This window comes from Protopterus annectens, chromosome 11.part0, assembly GCF_019279795.1.
Source record: "Protopterus annectens isolate FY-2018-M chromosome 11.part0, PAN1.0, whole genome shotgun sequence".
NCBI classification, from domain to species: domain Eukaryota; kingdom Metazoa; phylum Chordata; order Ceratodontiformes; family Protopteridae; genus Protopterus; species Protopterus annectens.
Genome location: NC_056745.1, coordinates 908,289,784 through 908,308,985, shown reverse-complemented (window position 1 = coordinate 908,308,985; position 19,202 = coordinate 908,289,784). Strand labels below are relative to the sequence as shown.

The 19,202-nt window shown below is 40.8% G+C and overlaps 1 protein-coding gene across 2 annotated transcripts in view; it reads left to right on the top strand.

Moving 5' to 3' along the window:
* Window positions 1-19,202, top strand: part of USP6NL (USP6 N-terminal like) — a 1,978,038-nt gene that overhangs the window by 1,704,153 nt on the left and 254,683 nt on the right. For both annotated transcript variants that reach the window (XM_044088303.1, XM_044088302.1), the window contains one exon: window positions 11,609-11,761. In XM_044088303.1, coding sequence (XP_043944238.1) covers window positions 11,609-11,761 — 153 coding nt within the window. The remainder of the gene's footprint in view (window positions 1-11,608; window positions 11,762-19,202) is intronic.

Below are 19,202 nucleotides of genomic sequence, written 5' to 3'. Positions count from 1 at the left end.
TATAGTGTGTGTGGTAACCTTCTCCTCCTGACTGGTCTTGCCAGTCCTATGTTGAGAGAGCTCAGCCTCCAGTTTGGCCGTATAGTTGCATCTCTCGCATGTATTTGTGTTTTGTGGGAGGAGGAGAGGGTTGTCTGTGTACATGAGGCAATTGTAACATTGCCTCAATATTCCCAGGTTCACCAGCTGAGCAGGAGAGGACACTAGCAACTGATCCCTCGACATGCTAGAAGGAATAGACAAAAAACTTTAAAAAAGATTCCGGGGGAGGTGGGTGGCCGACAAATGGTGGGTTGCCTTTTGGGGTACTATCTATGACAAGAGTGCCGTATCAAGGTAATAAGTACTGTAGGAGCAAGTGCTACGTTTAACAGATAGAGAATAGTCTACTTGGAGTCAAGTAGAGATGATCTTTTTAATTACAGGATACGCTGATTAGATCAGCAGTATAGTTCGAGGAAGGTAGTTTTAAGGGAAAATTTGAAGAGTGGACTTTAGGTAGCCCGAATAGTTTAAACCTGCTTAACCGGCGCTGCCCTAGTGTGCAACGGTAAATCGGGCTAAATCGCGCTAAAGCGTGCTTTATAGCAGGGGGCTGGAAAAGACAGGAAATGACCCAAAATGGCCAATAAACTACAAGTTACTGCCTTAAACCACTCCTCTGAGGACAAATGAAGGAGTTATGGAAATGACCCCTAGTGGCCAATAAAACTACAGTTTCAAGTCAGTAACCACCTCCACGGGGCAGGAAGCTGCTCAATGTTAGTCACTGCCACTGATGAACACAGAGACCCTCCTTCAGCCCAAGCAAAAATGGCCTCACAGAAACTTTCAAACAGTTCAGGAACAGCAAGCCTGTAACTGAACTTTTTAACTCTCAGAAAAGTGGGAAAAAGCAAGATTTTTTTTTTTTTGTTTTTACAGAGATAGCAGAGGTTCACAAGTAATATCAAGTTATAACAGTGCAGTAAATGACCCCACACAAGAGTGCTAGGTCAAGGACAGAAAATATGCAAGTTTTAAGAAAAAAACGATTTAAAATTAAGTGCAAACAGGAAATTCAGCAAACAGCTTTTGGTTGTGCTCTAAATACAGCTACTAATACAGAAATCAAGTTTAACAAGCCAGAAAATGCTCAAGCTAGGCAGCTATGCAGAAAAACTTAGCAAATAAACAGAGAAAAAATACTTAAAATCTCAAAAGTGGCTCCCTTCTTCTCTCAGCGTTTTTTCCTCTTGGAGGGTGCTTCACCAACAGCCAACAAGCCTGAAAAGACGCTCAAACCACGAGGCAACTAGGTTTTAAGAGAGGAAGATGAAGGAGTTATGGAAATGACCCCTAGTGGCCAATAAAACTACAGTTTCAAGTCAGTAACCACCTCCACAGGGGGCAGGGAATCTGCTCAATGTTAGTCACTGCCACTGATGAACACAGAGACCCTCCTTCAGCCCAAGCAAAAATGGCCTCACAGAAACTTTCAAACAGTTCAGGAACAGCAAGCCTGTAACTGAACTTTTTTAACTCTCAGAAAAGTGGGAAAAAAAGCAAGATTTTTTTTTTTGTTTTTTTTACAGAGATAGCAGAGGTTCACAAGTAATATCAAGTTATAACAGTGCAGTAAATGACCCCACACAAGAGTGCTAGGTCAAGGACAGAAAATATGCAAGTTTTAAGAAAAAAACGATTTAAAATTAAGTGCAAACAGGAAATTCAGCAAACAGCTTTTGGTTGTGCTCTAAATACAGCTACTAATACAGAAATCAAGTTTAACAAGCCAGAAAATGCTCAAGCTAGGCAGCTATGCAGAAAAACTTAGCAAATAAACAGAGAAAAAATACTTAAAATCTCAAAAGTGGCTCCTTCTTCTCTCAGCGTTTTTCCTCTTGGAGGGTGCTTCACCAACAGCCAACAAGCCTGAAAAGACGCTCAAACCACGAGGCAACTAGGTTTTAAGAGAGGAAGATGAAGGAGTTATGGAAATGACCCCTAGTGGCCAATAAAACTACAGTTTCAAGTCAGTAACCACCTCCACGGGGCAGGAATCTGCTCAATGTTAGTCACTGCCACTGATGAACACAGAGACCCTCCTTCAGCCCAAGCAAAATGGCCTCACAGAAACTTTCAAACAGTTCAGGAACAGCAAGCCTGTAACTGAACTTTTTAACTCTCAGAAAAGTGGGAAAAAGCAAGATTTTTTTTTTGTTTTTGTTTTTACAGAGATAGCAGAGGTTCACAAGTAATATCAAGTTATAACAGTGCAGTAAATGACCCCACACAAGAGTGCTAGGTCAAGGTCAGAAAATATGCAAGTTTTAAGTAAAACGATTTAAAATTAAGTGCAAACAGGAAATTCAGCAAACAGCTTTTGGTTGTGCTCTAAATACAGCTACTAATACAGAAATCAAGTTTAACAAGCCAGAAAATGCTCAAGCTAGGCAGCTATGCAGAAAAACTTAGCAAATAAACAGAGAAAAAATACTTAAAATCTCAAAAGTGGCTCCCTTCTTCTCTCAGCGTTTTTTCCTCTTGGAGGGTGCTTCACCAACAGCCAACAAGCCTGAAAAGACGCTCAAACCACGAGGCAACTAGGTTTTAAGAGAGGAAGATGAAGGAGTTATGGAAATGACCCCTAGTGGCCAATAAAACTACAGTTTCAAGTCAGTAACCACCTCCACGGGGCAGGGAAGCTGCTCAATGTTAGTCACTGCCACTGATGAACACAGAGACCCTCCTTCAGCCCAAGCAAAAATGGCCTCACAGAAACTTTCAAACAGTTCAGGAACAGCAAGCCTGTAACTGAACTTTTTAACTCTCAGAAAAGTGGGAAAAAGCAAGATTTTTTTGTTTTTGTTTTTTACAGAGATAGCAGAGGTTCACAAGTAATATCAAGTTATAACAGTGCAGTAAATGACCCCACACAAGAGTGCTAGGTCAAGGACAGAAAATATGCAAGTTTTAAGAAAAACGATTTAAAATTAAGTGCAAACAGGAAATTCAGCAAACAGCTTTTGGTTGTGCTCTAAATACAGCTACTAATACAGAAATCAAGTTTAACAAGCCAGAAAATGCTCAAGCTAGGCAGCTATGCAGAAAAACTTAGCAAATAAACAGAGAAAAATACTTAAAATCTCAAAAGTGGCTCCTTCTTCTCTCAGCGTTTTTTCCTCTTGGAGGGTGCTTCACCAACAGCCAACAAGCCTGAAAAGACGCTCAAACCACGAGGCAACTAGGTTTTAAGAGAGGAAGATGAAGGAGTTATGGAAATGACCCCTAGTGGCCAATAAAACTACAGTTTCAAGTCAGTAACCACCTCCACGGGGGCAGGGAAGCTGCTCAATGTTAGTCACTGCCACTGATGAACACAGAGACCCTCCTTCAGCCCAAGCAAAAATGGCCTCACAGAAACTTTCAAACAGTTCAGGAACAGCAAGCCTGTAACTGAACTTTTTAACTCTCAGAAAAGTGGGAAAAAAGCAAGATTTTTTTTTGTTTTTGTTTTTACAGAGATAGCAGAGGTTCACAAGTAATATCAAGTTATAACAGTGCAGTAAATGACCCCACACAAGAGTGCTAGGTCAAGGACAGAAAATATGCAAGTTTTAAGAAAAAAACGATTTAAAATTAAGTGCAAACAGGAAATTCAGCAAACAGCTTTTGGTTGTGCTCTAAATACAGCTACTAATACAGAAATCAAGTTTAACAAGCCAGAAAATGCTCAAGCTAGGCAGCTATGCAGAAAAACTTAGCAAATAAACAGAGAAAAAATACTTAAAATCTCAAAAGTGGCTCCCTTCTTCTCTCAGCGTTTTTTCCTCTTGGAGGGTGCTTCACCAACAGCCAACAAGCCTGAAAAGACCTCCAGGAGGGCCATACAATTGTGCATATCCATTCAGTCATCTAGGTCATATTTAAAGGAAGATAATGAGTCACACTGGTTAACATGTAGGGAAAGTTAGTTAGAGTCCGATATGTTAGTTATGTCCACCAGTGAGTCCGATATGTTAGTTTTGGCCACCAGTTACACTTTGCATTAAATCAGACACTAGAGGGCAACAAAGGCTTAGTCAATTTGCAAACCCTGAACTGAGAGGAGCAGTCCATTCATAGTGAAACTAATTGGACTGTCAAGCATACTGTCCCATGCTGACAAACTATACCTCCCAACTGTCCTGATTTTCCTTCATATTTTGTCTGTTTCTCAAAGCATTGTGGCTCACTGACAAATCATTGAAGACCAAAGTCATAAAATAATGACGGAAATTTAAGTTTTAGACTTCATAACTTTTATACAATTTATGCTGATGCAAAACATGTTATTCTGTCAGCTTTCTAAGTTTGTAAGAGCAATATTTAACAATTGTCCCTATTTATGGGCATTTGTCCCCCCCCAATTATTTATGGCTTTGTCCAGATTTCTTGCTCTAAGACATTGGGAGGTATGTGACACATACTGTGTCCTGATGGAATGACACCAGCTATTTAACCATTTATTGAAACCAGTTTTCCGTTATTTCTATCTAAGCATCATTTGAAGTGAAGGAAAGATTTCAGTCGAGTCTAGTCTCGCCTATATTTGTAACATGCATGGATAGTTTTGCTGTATCTGTCTGCATATCTGTCAGGGTTTTACTTTTCAAGTCATTCACTCCCACATGTACAACTACTGTGTTGTAGTCAAGTTTGTTAGACATTAGGGTCCTTGTAACATCAGAGATCCTGGCTCGTGAAAGACAGCTCACTTTTAACACCTCACTGCACCCCCAGCCAGCCTTGTGACTGATGATTTAGTGTGCCTGACAGTAGAGTCACCTATCACTAACACATTTCTTTCACTGCTGCTTTTCAAAGTAGTAGAGTTGGAGAGTTTTGCTGAGGGTGACTGGGAGGTACGCAAGGTGAATGAGTATCCTGATTTTTTGCTGAAATTAAAATCTTTGTAGGCAATTGCTATATAACCTCAACATAATTAAATAATTATTTTATATTTTTAAACATATATATATATATATATATATATATATATATATATATATATATATATACTATATTTATATAGTATATATAGTTTATATGATACACTGGGGTGTGTTGTGTATGTATGTGTATGTCACGTGTGTGTGTGTGTGTGTGTGTGTGTGTGTGTGTGTGTGTGTGTCTATATACATATATATATATATATATATATATATATACATATATATATTTGTATATATATATATATATATATAGAGAGAGAGAGAGAGAGATACATGCATACACACATACACACTCACATTTACAAATTTAATAGTGTGCTCTTGTTGATGTAAAATTATCTGTGATTCTCACTGCTGTGCTTGGCATTGTGTTGTTCAGTTGTAGTGCCATTTTCTTTGTGTTTTTCCTTCTCATTGATTCTGTTTTTATAGTTGTTTAATGGCTTTCCCATTACTGCCTATGCCATTGCTCCAATACTTCACCAAAATAAATGGAGTTGTAAGGCAAATCATTGGATTATGCAAAGTTTTTATTGTGAAGAACAGGAGGACAGAATGGTAGGTATGTCTGCTAGTGACTGTTAACCAGAAACTCCTTAACTGTTCTGGAGTTTGTGTGTTAAGCCTCTATGACGCTTATCTGCTTTTTGAATTGCCTTTGTATATTTTCTTACTAGAGGAAGTTTTTGCATAGTACAGCTGTCAGAATCCTTTGGTATATTGTGTTTGTCTCATGAGCAGAAAGCATCTATATCCAAATTACAAGAAAAAAATGCAAGACTGTTTCTGGCAGCTGTTGTACTGCCTTACATATCACACTCCAGTGATGTAAATCCTTGTTACTACCACCAGAAGTTGTCCTTGCCACAGGATGGTGTTTTATGCAGGCATTCGTGTACAGATGTTCTTCGTGTTTCACTGTTGCAGTCATTACATTTGGGTAATCTGCTGGCAGGCTGCCCTCAGTCAGCCTGATTAACAAAGTCTTGGGTCCTGCGTCAGTTGCTGTCCCTTCTACCATGACGTCAGGTCATCAGGGATATAAAACATGCAGCCAACGCCATTTTCATCAGTCTTTCTTGCCGCGCGGTGTCAGAAGCAGTTCGCAAGTGCCGGTCGGCAGACTCCTGAAATTTTTGTTTTCGAGTTTCAGAACCAAAGTCTTCAACCTAAAGCTAAGTACCCCATTGGGGAAACTTTTTCTTCCTCCTTACCGAAGTCAGTAAAAGTTAATAATTGTATTACTTGTGGGAAGCAAATACCTCATAAGGATTTTCATTTGTACTGTATTCCTTGCCTAGGCCCTGACCACAGCATGCCTTGCTGTCAGTTTTGTGCTAAATTTAATCAATGCACTATTAAGCATCGGTATATTTTTGCATCAAAATTTTTTGGCTGAAGATTTAACTATCCAGAAATGTCATTGGTTAGCAATCTGACTACTGGAATACACAAAAAACGCATAGAAAAAGACAGAAACAGACCGTCGAGGTCCAAAACCGACAACAAAACTTCTCCTAAGCCAGTCGCCAGTACTCACTGAGGTGCTTTTGCAGCCCCTGATACCCGCTACTTTTGATTCGCAGGCGTTTACTGAGACCCATTCGGAGTCCGGTATGCCGCGAGACACTTTAAGCATTGAACCCGCGGATGTCTCTACCTTTGATGGGTCTGGTGCCGCTGAGCAGGCATCAGCTTCTGAGGGTGTTTTCAGGCCTAAAGATTTGTATATTAAACCAGTGCCCTCTTCAAAACCTAGGCTAAAATCAGCTTCTATGTCTAAAAAAAATGACGCTTGGGCCACGTGCACAGGTCCCTATGCCTAAAAAACAAATGATCAAAATGGCTGAGGATTTAATTACCTTGATCAGGGGTTCCCACCCCCCTCCTGCTAAGAGGCCTAGGCAAGGCACTGACTATGAATCATCAGATCAGGTTTCTATTTCTTCTGATTCCTCATCTGATCATGAATTATCTATTCCACCTTATGACGGCTCTGATGCAGAAGATTTCATCCCTTCTGCTTCTCCTCCTGAGGATTTTTCTTTTGGAGAAACTTAAGGGAACACTTTCACTGGGAGAGTCAGGATGTCTCAGAATCTAAAAAGAGGCTTAGGGATTTCCTTCTTCTTCCTCAGCATAGGCCTTTGGCTATACCTCCTGTTCTAGACATTGTTGATGATGTTTTCTCAGAATCCAGCATGGCTCCTGATTCCCTGCCTCCGGCTCCTAGTAAGCCAGACAGATATAACAGGGTTCCTGACTCCCACAAATTCCTTTTTAAAAACCCTACTGCTGACCCTGAAACCATTTCTCTGGGTCCCAAGGGCATTAAGGCTTCTACTGCTAAAAACCTACCCCTTCTGATAGAGACTCCAGGGTGCTGGATAGATGGGGTAAGAAGGTTTACACATCTGCAACCTTGGCAATCAGGGATTTAAACTGTCAATTTCATATGCTTAAATATCAGCAGCATGTCATGGGCTTACTTAAACAGAAAATGATGTTGATTTCTGACTCTGTGGAAAATAAAGAGTTGAGGGATTTATTGCATTCAGCTGAACAAGTTGAAAAGCATACTTTGCAATGTGGTTTTGATTCCTTGGAGGCCTCTTGCAGGGCCGCTGTAACTGGATCTGTGATAAGAAGGCATGCTTGGCTCAAGGAGCAAAATCTGCCTGATCATGTTAAAGCAAAATTGTTGGATGCTCCTTTACAACAGGACAGTCTATTTGGTAATAAGGCAGAAGAAGTTTTGAAAAAGATGGAAGGTAAAGCTAAATGTATGCAAACTGTAAAAGATTTCCTACAAGTGCAGCCACCCAGGTTCAGTAGGCACTGGCCTACTAAGAATTGGTCCTTTCCAGTACCCACCAGAGCTGCTCAGGTCAAACCCAGACACTCCAAAGGCTCCAGGTTTCAGTCGCAAGGAACTTACAGAACCAAACAATGGGGTACTTCCACCTCCAAATCTGGAAGTAACAAGGCACCTTCCTACAGTAAACAGTCTCAATGACTTTCCTCTGCAATTACCAAGCACTTATCTTTTGGCAGCCCCTTTGGGGGGAAAACTGGCACTTCATGCACGAAATTGGCAACTAATTACCCAGGACAAGTGGGTTTTAAATATAGTATCCCAGGGATACAGCTTTTATTTCCACATGTTGCCAATCCCAAACGGATGGCCAGATCTGCCTCCAAATCAGTGGGCAGAGGCCCAGAAACAAGTTATGTCCCTCATGAATATGGGGGCTATTCAACCAGTACCAGAAAAGGAAAAGGGACAAGGTTTTTATTCAAGACTTTTCCTGGTAACCAGAAAAGACAAATCATGGCATCCAGTTCTGGACTTATCCATTCTAAATACATTTCTGGACATTCCAAAATTCAAGATGCTGACTCTACAACAGTTACTGCCTATGCTAGGCAAGGATGCCTGGTTGGTAACTCTAGACTTAAAAGAGACTTACCTGCATATCCCAATCAGAGAATCTTGTAGAAGATACCTCCGCTTCAAAGCAGGCTATTTACATTACCAGTTCTCTGCACTGCCGTTTGGCTTATCTGCTGTGCCCAGGGTCTTCACAAAGTGCCTGGCACCAGTAACTGCATTTTGCAAACAAAGAAAAATTCAAATTTATCCTTACCTGGACGATTGTCTAATTCAGGCAGAAAACAAGGACACTCTTCTACAGCATCTGGCATTTGTAAAAAGGCTTCTAACTTGTCTAGGGTACACCATAAATGAAAAGAAATCACAACTGGTACCCTCTCAAATAATTACATTACTGGGTGCAAGCTTGAATACAACTGCCTAGATGACTTACCTCATGCCAGAAAAACAAATTCAATTAATGACTTAATTCAAACAAGTGGCCACAAAACCCAGCTATCTGCAAAACAAATTCTGAAGGCCTTGGGGTTCATGGCTTCCTGCATTGTAATAATTCCATATGCAAGACTGCAAGTGAGGAAACTTCAATGGTACCTAAAAAGCTTATGGAGTCAACATTGTCATAGCCTGGAAACAATGATTCCTATCATTCCTTGCCTGCAGCAAGAGTTCCTACGGTGGGCAGAGGCCTGTCACCAAAACAAGGGACTGTCATTCATTCCACCCCCTGCCACCCAAATTCTGACTACAGATGCGTCAGATTATGCTTGGGGGGCGCATCTGGCAGAGAGATGCATTCAGAGCCAATGGAGCCCAAATCAAATGCACATACATATCAACCAGAAAGAGATGCTAGCTGTACAGAATGCTCTGACAGCCTTCAAGGACCATCTTCATCCAGGACATCTACTGATAAAGACAGACAACGCCACAGTCATTTGGTACATAAACAAGCAGAGGGGTACCCATTCCTACCCCCTTTGCAGACTAGCCATGGCCTTGTGGAACACTGCCTCGACTTATCAAATACATCTACAAGCTCAATTCCTGCCAGGAAAGCAAAATACTCTGGCAGACAAACTAAGCAGAAATCTTATGGACCCACACAAATGGAAAGTGGATCCACAAATCTTCAGCATGTTGACACACAAATGGGGGAGCCCAGACATAGATCTTTTTGCCTCACCCCAAAACTATCAGTTGGACAAATTCTGCACAAGAATTCATCACAAAAAAGCTTGGAAAGTGGATGCTCTGTCCATCAGCTGGAAAAACCTATCAGTCTATGCCTTTCCCCCTCTGCCTCTGCTCTCCAGGGTCTTACTAAAAGTCAGACAGGAAAAGCCAAAAATAATTCTGATTGCTCCAGACTGGCCTCGCCAACACTGGTACCCACTCCTATGTAATATGTCACACCTTCCTCCGTGGTACCTGCCTCAGACACCTTATCTACTGTCTCAGCAGGACTATCAAATTCTGCACACTCATCTCCAAACTCTGAATCTTGCAGCATCGCTAATCAACTAATTTCACCAGTTACATCTCTCAGCAAACCTGTGATGGATGTCATTTTGGTGGCTAGAAGGCCTAGTACTAGAACATCTTATGCTGATAAAGGAAAATATTCTGTGCCTGGAACCAAGCACAAGGAATAAGCACAGCTATGCCCAATATTCCTCAGATTCTGCAATATTTAACTGAGATGCTTCACAAGGGCCTATCTTTTTCTTCCATAAAAATCCATGCCTCTGCCATTTCAGTCCATTACAACACAGAGCCTCCCCTCTTTTCTCATCCCATGCTAAAGCAGTACCTCAGAGGGGCCAAAAATTTAAGACCTCCCAGGAGAGCACTAACTCCTGCAAGGATCCTCAATTTTGTGTTGGAAAAAACTCACCCTACCTCCTTTTGAACCAGCTTCTACTGCAGACATAAAATTTCACTCTTGGAAGAAAGCTTTTCTTTTAGCAGTCACTTCAGCTAGAAGGATTTCAGAACTACAGGCTCTCATGGCAGTGGAGCCTTTTATTATCTTTTACCCGGACAGGGTGGCTCTCAGGACCAATCCATCCTTTATGCCTAAAGTGGTATCTAGTGCGGCTCTTAGTCAGACCATTCATCTGCCAACCTTTTTCTCAAATCCACAGAACAAGGGTGTGCGGATTCTGCATTCATTGGATGTACACAGATAACTAAGATTCTACTTAAACAGAACAAAATCTCTAAGAAAATCTGAGCAATTACTGGTGGCATTTGCTGCAGGGACAGACGGAAAGGCTATTTTAAAGCAGACTATTTCAAAATGGATAAGCCATTGTATTAGTTTCTGCTACATGCACCATGGTAAACCTGTCCCCAAAGGGATCAGATCCCATTCCACCAGGGCTGCATCTACTTCTGCAGCCTTTCTCAGAGGGGTTCCTACCAGGGACATTCTAGAAGCTGCTACCTGGAGCTCAGTTCATACGTTCACCAAACATTACCATTTACCTCTTTTCTCTAAATCCAGAGCAGGCTTTGCTATTGCTGTCTTGCAGGGCCTTATAGCTGCTCCTAATGCTGTATAATTCCATCTTCCCAACCGTAGCTTTGGGATTCTACCCAAATGTAATGACTGCAACAGTGAAACACAAAGAACATAGTACAGTTGTGTACACTTACCATAAGTGTAGATGTTCGAGTGTATTCACTGTTGCAGTCCTGGTTACCCACCCGCCAACCCCTTATTTTTTTCTTACTATACCTCTTCTTTCCTTTACTATGCTCAAAAGCCTTTTTGGTGTATTTGCTTTTATTTGGAGGTATATTTTTTGTGTTTTTTTTTTTTTTTTGCTCCCCATTTGGGGGGCATCTGACATCTGGGACAAGAAAAACTGATGAAAATGGCGTCGGCTGCATGTTTTATACTCCTGACGTCATGGAAGAAGGGACAGCAACCGACGCAGGACCCAAGAATTTGTTAATCAGGCCGACTGAGGGCAACCTGCCAGCAGATTACCCCAATGTAATGACTGCAACAGTGAATACACTCGAACATCTACATTTATGGTAAGTGTACACAACTGTACTTTCTGATCCATGATGATGCTCAAAATGAGAATTTAATTATAAATAACCTTTGTTTACCTTTATGCCTACTTTATCATTTATTTGCTTCTGAGAATATTAAGATAACATTTGGTGAGCTAGTTTTTCAATTACTGCACATTTTGTTTGATTTTTTTTTTCTATTTTTTAGAGCACTTAATGAAATTAGAAATGGAAGAGTTAGTTGAATTTCTGCAGGAGTCCTTAGCTGTGCAATTTTACTTTGATGATGATTTTGTGATACAACAGCTACAGATTTCTATGTCAGAGCTCAAACGAGCCAAGTTGGATTTGCCACCACCAGGTAAGAGTCAAAGTTGGTGCATTTGTTTTTTTTTTTTGTTTGTTTTTTGTTTTTTGTAGTAAAACTTTAAATAGGACTGTTACTTTTCAGTTATTCTTCAGTATGAAATGAATCTCCTGCAACTAAGATTAAAACCGTAGGGCATCACAAGAGTTCATGTCTTCTGCCAGGGCATCAACATTAACTTTTGTTATGTTACCAAGGTTTATCCTCAACTTAACACTTCACTAAATAGGACCCTTCCCACTTCCATTGCAGAATGCCCTTGGCTGCAGCTTAGAGACATGCTGTGACAGTTTCTTGGAAATCTTGTTTAATAAGTCACTTCTAGTTTCTTCATAAGTAGACATGGTTTATACTTTCTGAGTTTGCTGTTAACATTGGATTAGCGTTGTTGCCCGTGAGACATACACCCATGTACATATCTTGAGCTCCTCTACTGCTACTTAGTTTGCCTTCTTCATGCTCATGGCACGTATCATGTCTGCTTTTATCCACAAAATGTTAAGATGTACATCAATACATTCTCTTTTCTCTGTTATAAAAACACTTGGGGTAAAATCTCACAAGTCCATGCAATATGACAGCAAACAGTTTAAGCTTTTTATTCCAAATGTGCTATTTTCACATATTTTTGAAGTCAGACTTTACTATTTTTTCAGAAAATAATCTTTTGCATTTTTTTCTATGTTTATTTTAATACGAGTCTGTTCGAAGATGGACACAGGATAGAAATAGGAAAAACATAAAAGCCATTTCAGCATAGCCTTCATTTTTGGTATGGTTCTTTAAAACTGTGCTTGAAGCTGTAGTTTACATACACGTCTGGCAGTTGGCACAGAGGGTTAAGGCTGTCAGTTGTATTCATTTGGTATGGGTTTGATTCCCTCTACCCTCATTTACCTACTGTGTCACCTTGAGCAAGTCACTTAACCAGACATTGCTCCCTGGTTGCCCCTGAAAATGTATTGCATATTCAGTGGGCCTGCTTGTTTAACCAATGGGTATTATAATAAGTATTATTATTGGTATTAATGTTGTTATTATTATTACTATTAGCATGGATGTTTTCTTACAGTTTTCAGGCAATATTTCCTATTTTTATTTACAAATTGTAAGCCACAGGTTTAGGAAGCATATTAATAATTATGTTATAAATAATAAAGTATAACTTTGATTATTTCCTGACTGATTGGATCTTTTTGTAATATAGGCATTAGTCTGTTACTTTCCCTAGGTATGTATTTCCTTTATTGTTTTACACCAAGTAAAGACACAGTGATTCTTATCATTTGAGTTATTCTATATTTCTGATGAATATTTCACTTACATTTAATACATTTGGAGAGGTATTGCTAATCTTCATTTAAAGGCATTCTTTTGTGATCACAGGTGGTACAGTGGCACAGTAGATAGCACTGCTGCCTTGCAGTCGTCAGATCTTTAGTTTGATTTTTGGTCAGTTTGTTTTCTGTCTGAGAGAGCACAATCCTCTCTGTGTCTGCACTGGATTTTATGGAGATCTCTGGGTTATTCACACATCCCAGTGAGGTGCTGAACTGAACTGACAGTCCTCCAAAATTGCCAGGAGGTATGTGAGAGTGTGTGTGTGTGTGTGTGTGTGTGTGTGTGTGTGTGTGTGTGTGTGTGTGTGTGTGTGTGTGTGTGTGTGTGTGTACGTACAAACATCTTATAATGGGCTAGCTCCCCATCCAACAGTAGCTTCTATACCTTCATACCACTGAATGCTGAAGTGCTCTGGCATTCTCATAATTAGAAGGCTAATAAAAAGATGAATAACTAAATGTTCATGGTGATATTTGTTGCATTCTGCATAAAATTTTGCAAGAATGCTTAAGTTCTTTTTTGTAGTATACACCAATTAAGCTGGATTTTTTGGAATATCTGAGAAGCATTCATTATTTTGACTTACTAATAAATATTTAAGGTAAAATCTTTAATAAGTCTTAAAGTATTTTTAAAATGTAAAGTACTCTGTAGTTTACTTTGTCTTGGCATATTCTTTTAATTATAGCATTTCCCTCCTTTTAATTTGCATTTGTTTTCAGATGTAAGCAGAATAATTCCAATGTTTTAAGAACTTATATAACATTCTTATACATTGCACATTGACCTCAGCAGGTACCAATCTGCAAGTCTTAGTTTATTACTTAAGCATATGCACTTGGTTCATTTGAGGTAGATCTTGTAAGTGCTGCAAAAGTTTTGAATGCAAAGATCTTATGATTCACTGCTTCACATTTATTATAAAGGTTGATATTTTAATCACCAGTTTCTTTGTCAGCATGTTGTTTTACATCGGTCCTATTAAGGGTCGTGGTGTAATTGTGGAGTAGTTACTAGTTTCTTTAGAGTATGTCATGCTTCGGTTCAATAATGTTGGCAAATAGTTTATAACACACACATATATATATATATATATATATATATACATATATATATATATATATATATATATATATATATACATATATATATATATATATATATATATATATATAGGCAAAAAAACTTCTGCAGCTATAGGAAAAAACAACAACACCAGAACCAGTAATTGAACTTCTTCAAAAATAAGAAGGTACAAAGAAAATCAGTAAATATACACTCCATGTTGTCATATGCAATAAAACAGTAAAATAGTAACAGCCAATGAAATAACCCTATCCTCCTTAAAATATGCACATATCATTATATGGTAATGAAGTGACCTGACAAACTAGTGAAAAGCAAGTCTGTCATGTGAACTCATGTAAACCATTTCAAAGCACATTTTAAATTGATGATATCATTCAAACCAGGAGCTGAATACGCTCCCAGCAAAAGTTGCCATCTGAGTTCCCTAACCCTCAGAAGAGTAGCATAGTCACCAAAAAACAGTTCAACTTGCTCTAATACTAAAAATAGAAAATTTTCAAAATTAGTACAAGTTAACAAATGCTTAGCTAGCGCATTTCGAGAGTGAGAATTTCTGATAGCCCCACAATGTTCCTTTATTCTGTCTGACAGCTTCCTGCAAGTCTTTCCCACATAAAAATAATGGCAAGAATTACAAACTGCAATGTAAACCAAATTAGTGGATGAGCAGTCAAAATGATGGGCAAACGTAACTTATAAAGTCATTGTGTTTAAAAGTGTAGCAGTTCCCTTTGAAAATAAACTTGCAACAAACGCATTTGCCACACTGGAACATGCCAGGCTGGTCAGTCATGTTTCTAACAGAATTTAACACCAGTGCTGAGTCTCTGTTCTCAAGTGAATTTCTAATTGTTTTAGTCTTTTTATATGAAAACAACGAAAAACTGCCTAACAAGTTCGACAAGTTGTCTGAACTAGTAACAATGTTCCAGATGTCCTTCAAGGATGCATCTGCAGTCATAACAAATGGGTTGTCCTGTTGTCAGGCAGCCCTTCGGTCGGCCGGATTCCAAAGTCTGGGTCTGGCCTCGGCCGGTGTCGCACTTCACCCGACGTCATCTCTGCTGGTCTTCGGGTATAAAGGCATCAGCCAACGCCATTTTCCTCTGTCTTTCTTGCCGCGTGGCGCCCGAAGCAGAAGCTGTTCGCAAGTGCCGGTCGGTCAGATCCAGAGATTACTACTACCGAATACTACTTCGAAGACTTCTAAAAGCTAAGTACCCCGTTGGGGACTCTTTCTTGCCTCAGCCGATGTCAGAAAAAGTAAATAACTGTTTAACTTGTGGGAAACAAATACCTCATAAAGATTTCCACTCTTACTGCTTACCTTGTTTAGGCCCAGACCACGACGTAGCAGCCTGTTTAGCCTGTGCTTCCTTCAACTGACGAACGCTTAGGCGTCGGTCGGAGTTTGCTGAACAGTTTTTCGGCTCAGATTTTGCGTACATTATGCCGTCGGATCCTCCGACTTCTCAAATTGTTAAAAAACGCAAAGAAAAAGACCGACACTCGCGGTCCGCGGTTTCGGCCAAAACCACGGTTAAGCAAACCGCGAGTGTCTCGGTTTCGGCCGAAACCGAGCAAACGGGTCAATCTTCAGCCGAATCCATGACTACTACCGAGGCTCCTGCTACCCTAGCTGAATCGGCCTCTGAAGTTTTGCCTACTAATGTGGTTCCTATAGAATTATCAGACACCATCCCTTTGGATGTCTCTACCCCAACACGTGGTGCTGCTAGGCCTCCTGCAGCCATGTCTATTAAGGCCTTTGCCAGGGCTAAAGCAGCCAAAACTACTAAATCAGTGCCTGTTAAGCCCCCCTCACACAGGCCCAGTTCCAGTTCTCAAATGCTTACTCTGGCAGAGGATCTCATCTCTTTAATAAGGGGATCCCAATCTCGCCCAGACAGGGCCTCTCAGCCTCCAGAAAAGAGACCTAGAGCAGAGCCCCCAGAGCCAGTGTCCTCAGATGATTCTTCTGATGATTCAGACATTACAGGCCATCCAGAGGCTCCTTTTTCTACTTATGAAGATTCCGATGCTGAAGAATCTATTCCATCTGCCTCTCCACCAGAGGAATTTTCCTTTGGGGAAACCTTACATGCCATGAGAGAGCAATTCCAATGGCAGGGACAAGATTTCTCAGATTCAAGAAAAAGGCTTAGGACCTTTCTACACTTACCGCAACATAGGCCCTTAGCTATACCTCCAGTTCTGCCTGTTGTGGAAGATGCATTTAATGATGTTTGCACTGCTCCTGATACTTTACCTCCAGCCCCTGCCAAACCAGATAGGTTTTACAGGGTACCGGACACTCATCACCACCTATACAAGGCCCCACTTGCAGATCCTGAGACTATCTCCCAGGGGCCTAAGGCAGTAGCTTCGACCTCAGCAAAACCCTCTCCCTTCTGAAAGGGAATCCAGGTCCTTAGAGATGGGGTAAAAAAGTTTACACCTCTGCTACTCTTTCAGCTAGAGCTTTGAACTGTCAGTTCCATATGATCCAATACCAAGAGTTTATGCTTGATCAGTTAACTAAGAAACTGTCCTCTGATGACTCCTTAGATAAGAAATATGTTTTAGAAATGGTGAATAATATTCAGCAGGTTAGTAACCATTCTTTAAAATGTGGCTATGATGCACTGGAGGCTTCATTTAGATCAGCCATGACTGGCACAGTTATAAGAAGGCATGCATGGTTGAAAGAACAGGTCTTGCCGGATCATGTTAAAGCAAAGCTGTTAGATGCTCCTATGGATAAGGTCAGTCTATTTGGTTCTCCTGCTCAGCAAGTAATGAAGAAAATGGAAGAGAAGGCAAAATCTGTACAAACAGTTAAAGATTTCTTACAGGTTCAGCCCCCAAGGTTTAGCAGGAACTGGCCTTCCAAAAATTGGTCCTTTCCAGACTCCTCTAAATCTCAGAGAGGCAGGAATAGACGTTCCAGAGGCCGAAATCAATCCAGAGGAGGTGCCTACAGAGGACGCCAGTGGCAAGGCAATAACCAGCTAGGTACAGACACAACCACTGCCACTGCAATAGGACAATCACAGTGACTTGGCTCTGACACCGCCTACCAGGGAACAAATAGCAGCACCCTTAGGCGGAAAGTTAGCCTTATTTTCAAAAAATTGGCACTATATCACAAAAGACAAGTGGATTTTGCAGACCATAGACCAAGGCTACAGGTTTCACTTCCACACCTTACCAGTAAAAAGAGGAATGCCAAACCTACCTCCAAATCAGAAAACAGAAGCTCTAAAGCAGATAGCTCAATTAACAAAGATGAGAGCTGTGGAAAGAGTACCACCAACAGAACAGGGCAAAGGATTCTACTCCAGACTCTTCCTAGTACCAAGAAAAGAGAAAAGTTGGAGACCTATTCTCGACCTGTCCGCCTGTAAACACATTCATCATTGTCCCAAAATTCAAAATGCTGACCCTACAGCAACTTCTTCCCATGCTGGGCAAGGAGTGTTGGCTGGTAACTCTAGATCTCAAGGAGGCATACCTGCACGTCCCCATACGACCAAATTGCAGAAGATACCTCAGATTTCTTGCAGGATCAGAGCATTATCAATTCTCAGCATTGCCCTTTGGCTTATCTACTGCACCCAGAGTATTCACAAAATGCCTGGCATCAGTAATCGCTCATTGCAGGCTACAGGGAATCCAAATTTATCCATACCTGGACGACTGCCTGATACAAGCGGACAACAAAAGCAAACTGACAAAAGACTTACAAAGAGTCATTTGCTTACTACAAGCCCTGGGATACACAGTCAATTTAAAAAGTCAAGACTAATACCATCCCAAACAAAAACATTCTTGGGTGCAGAATTGGACACAGTAAAACAAATGGCATTCCTAACTGCAGAAAAACAAGAACAACTCCCTCATTACTTCTTGGCATTAACAAAGCAGAACAAACTAACAGCAAGGAAAGTACTGCAGGCCTTGGGCTTCATGGCATCATGCATAATCCTGGTCCCCATGCCAGATTGCATATGAGAAAACTACAGTGGTACCTAAAGAATTTATGGTCTCAACACAGGCACAGCTTAGAAACCGAAATACCACTAATCCCATGCCTGAAACAAGAGTTCCTATGGTGGGCTCAAGCATGCCAGTCAAACCCAGGCTTGCCCTTCCACAACTTTCAAGCAAGCCAAACCATCACAACGGACGCCTCAGACCTAGGTTGGCGGGCCCACATGCTGGACAAATGCATACAAGGTTTATGGACCCCAGATCAACTGCACCTGCACATAAATCAAAAAGAAATGCTGGCAGTAAAACTAGCAATCCAGAATTTCAGACCATTCCTCAAAGAAGGCCATTTGATGATAAGGACAGACAACACCACAGTCATGTGGTACATCAACAAACAGGGAGGCACTCATTCATACCGCCTATGCCGAATGACTCTGGACCTATGGAATATGGCTCTGAGCTACAACATTCAGTTACAGGCAATATTTGTACCGGGAAAAGAAAACATCCTAGCAGACATGTTAAGCAGAACTACCTCGGATGCTCACGAATGGATGCTACACCCGGACATCTTCAAGGCCATCACACAGAAATGGGGAATGCCACAAATAGACCTATTCGCATCCCCACTCAATCACCAGCTCAAGAAGTTCTGCACAAGGACATACCACCCACTTGCATGGAAGGTGGACTCTCTATCCTTCAGTTGGAAAGGCCTGACAGCATATGCATTCCCACCTCTTCCTTTGATGCACAAGATACTACTGAAAATCAAAGAGGAGCGTCCAAGGATAATTCTGATAGCTCCAAATTGGCCAAGACAACACTGGTATCCATTGCTGAGGAGCATGTCACGGGGGAGAACGTGGACACTACCCCTGATGCCTTTGATGTTAACTCAGAGCGACTACAACATCATGCATCCAAATCTAAAAACTCTGCAACTAACTGCCTGGAACATTACATAACAGCAACTAACCCAGATTTATCCCAAAGGGTTAAAGACATT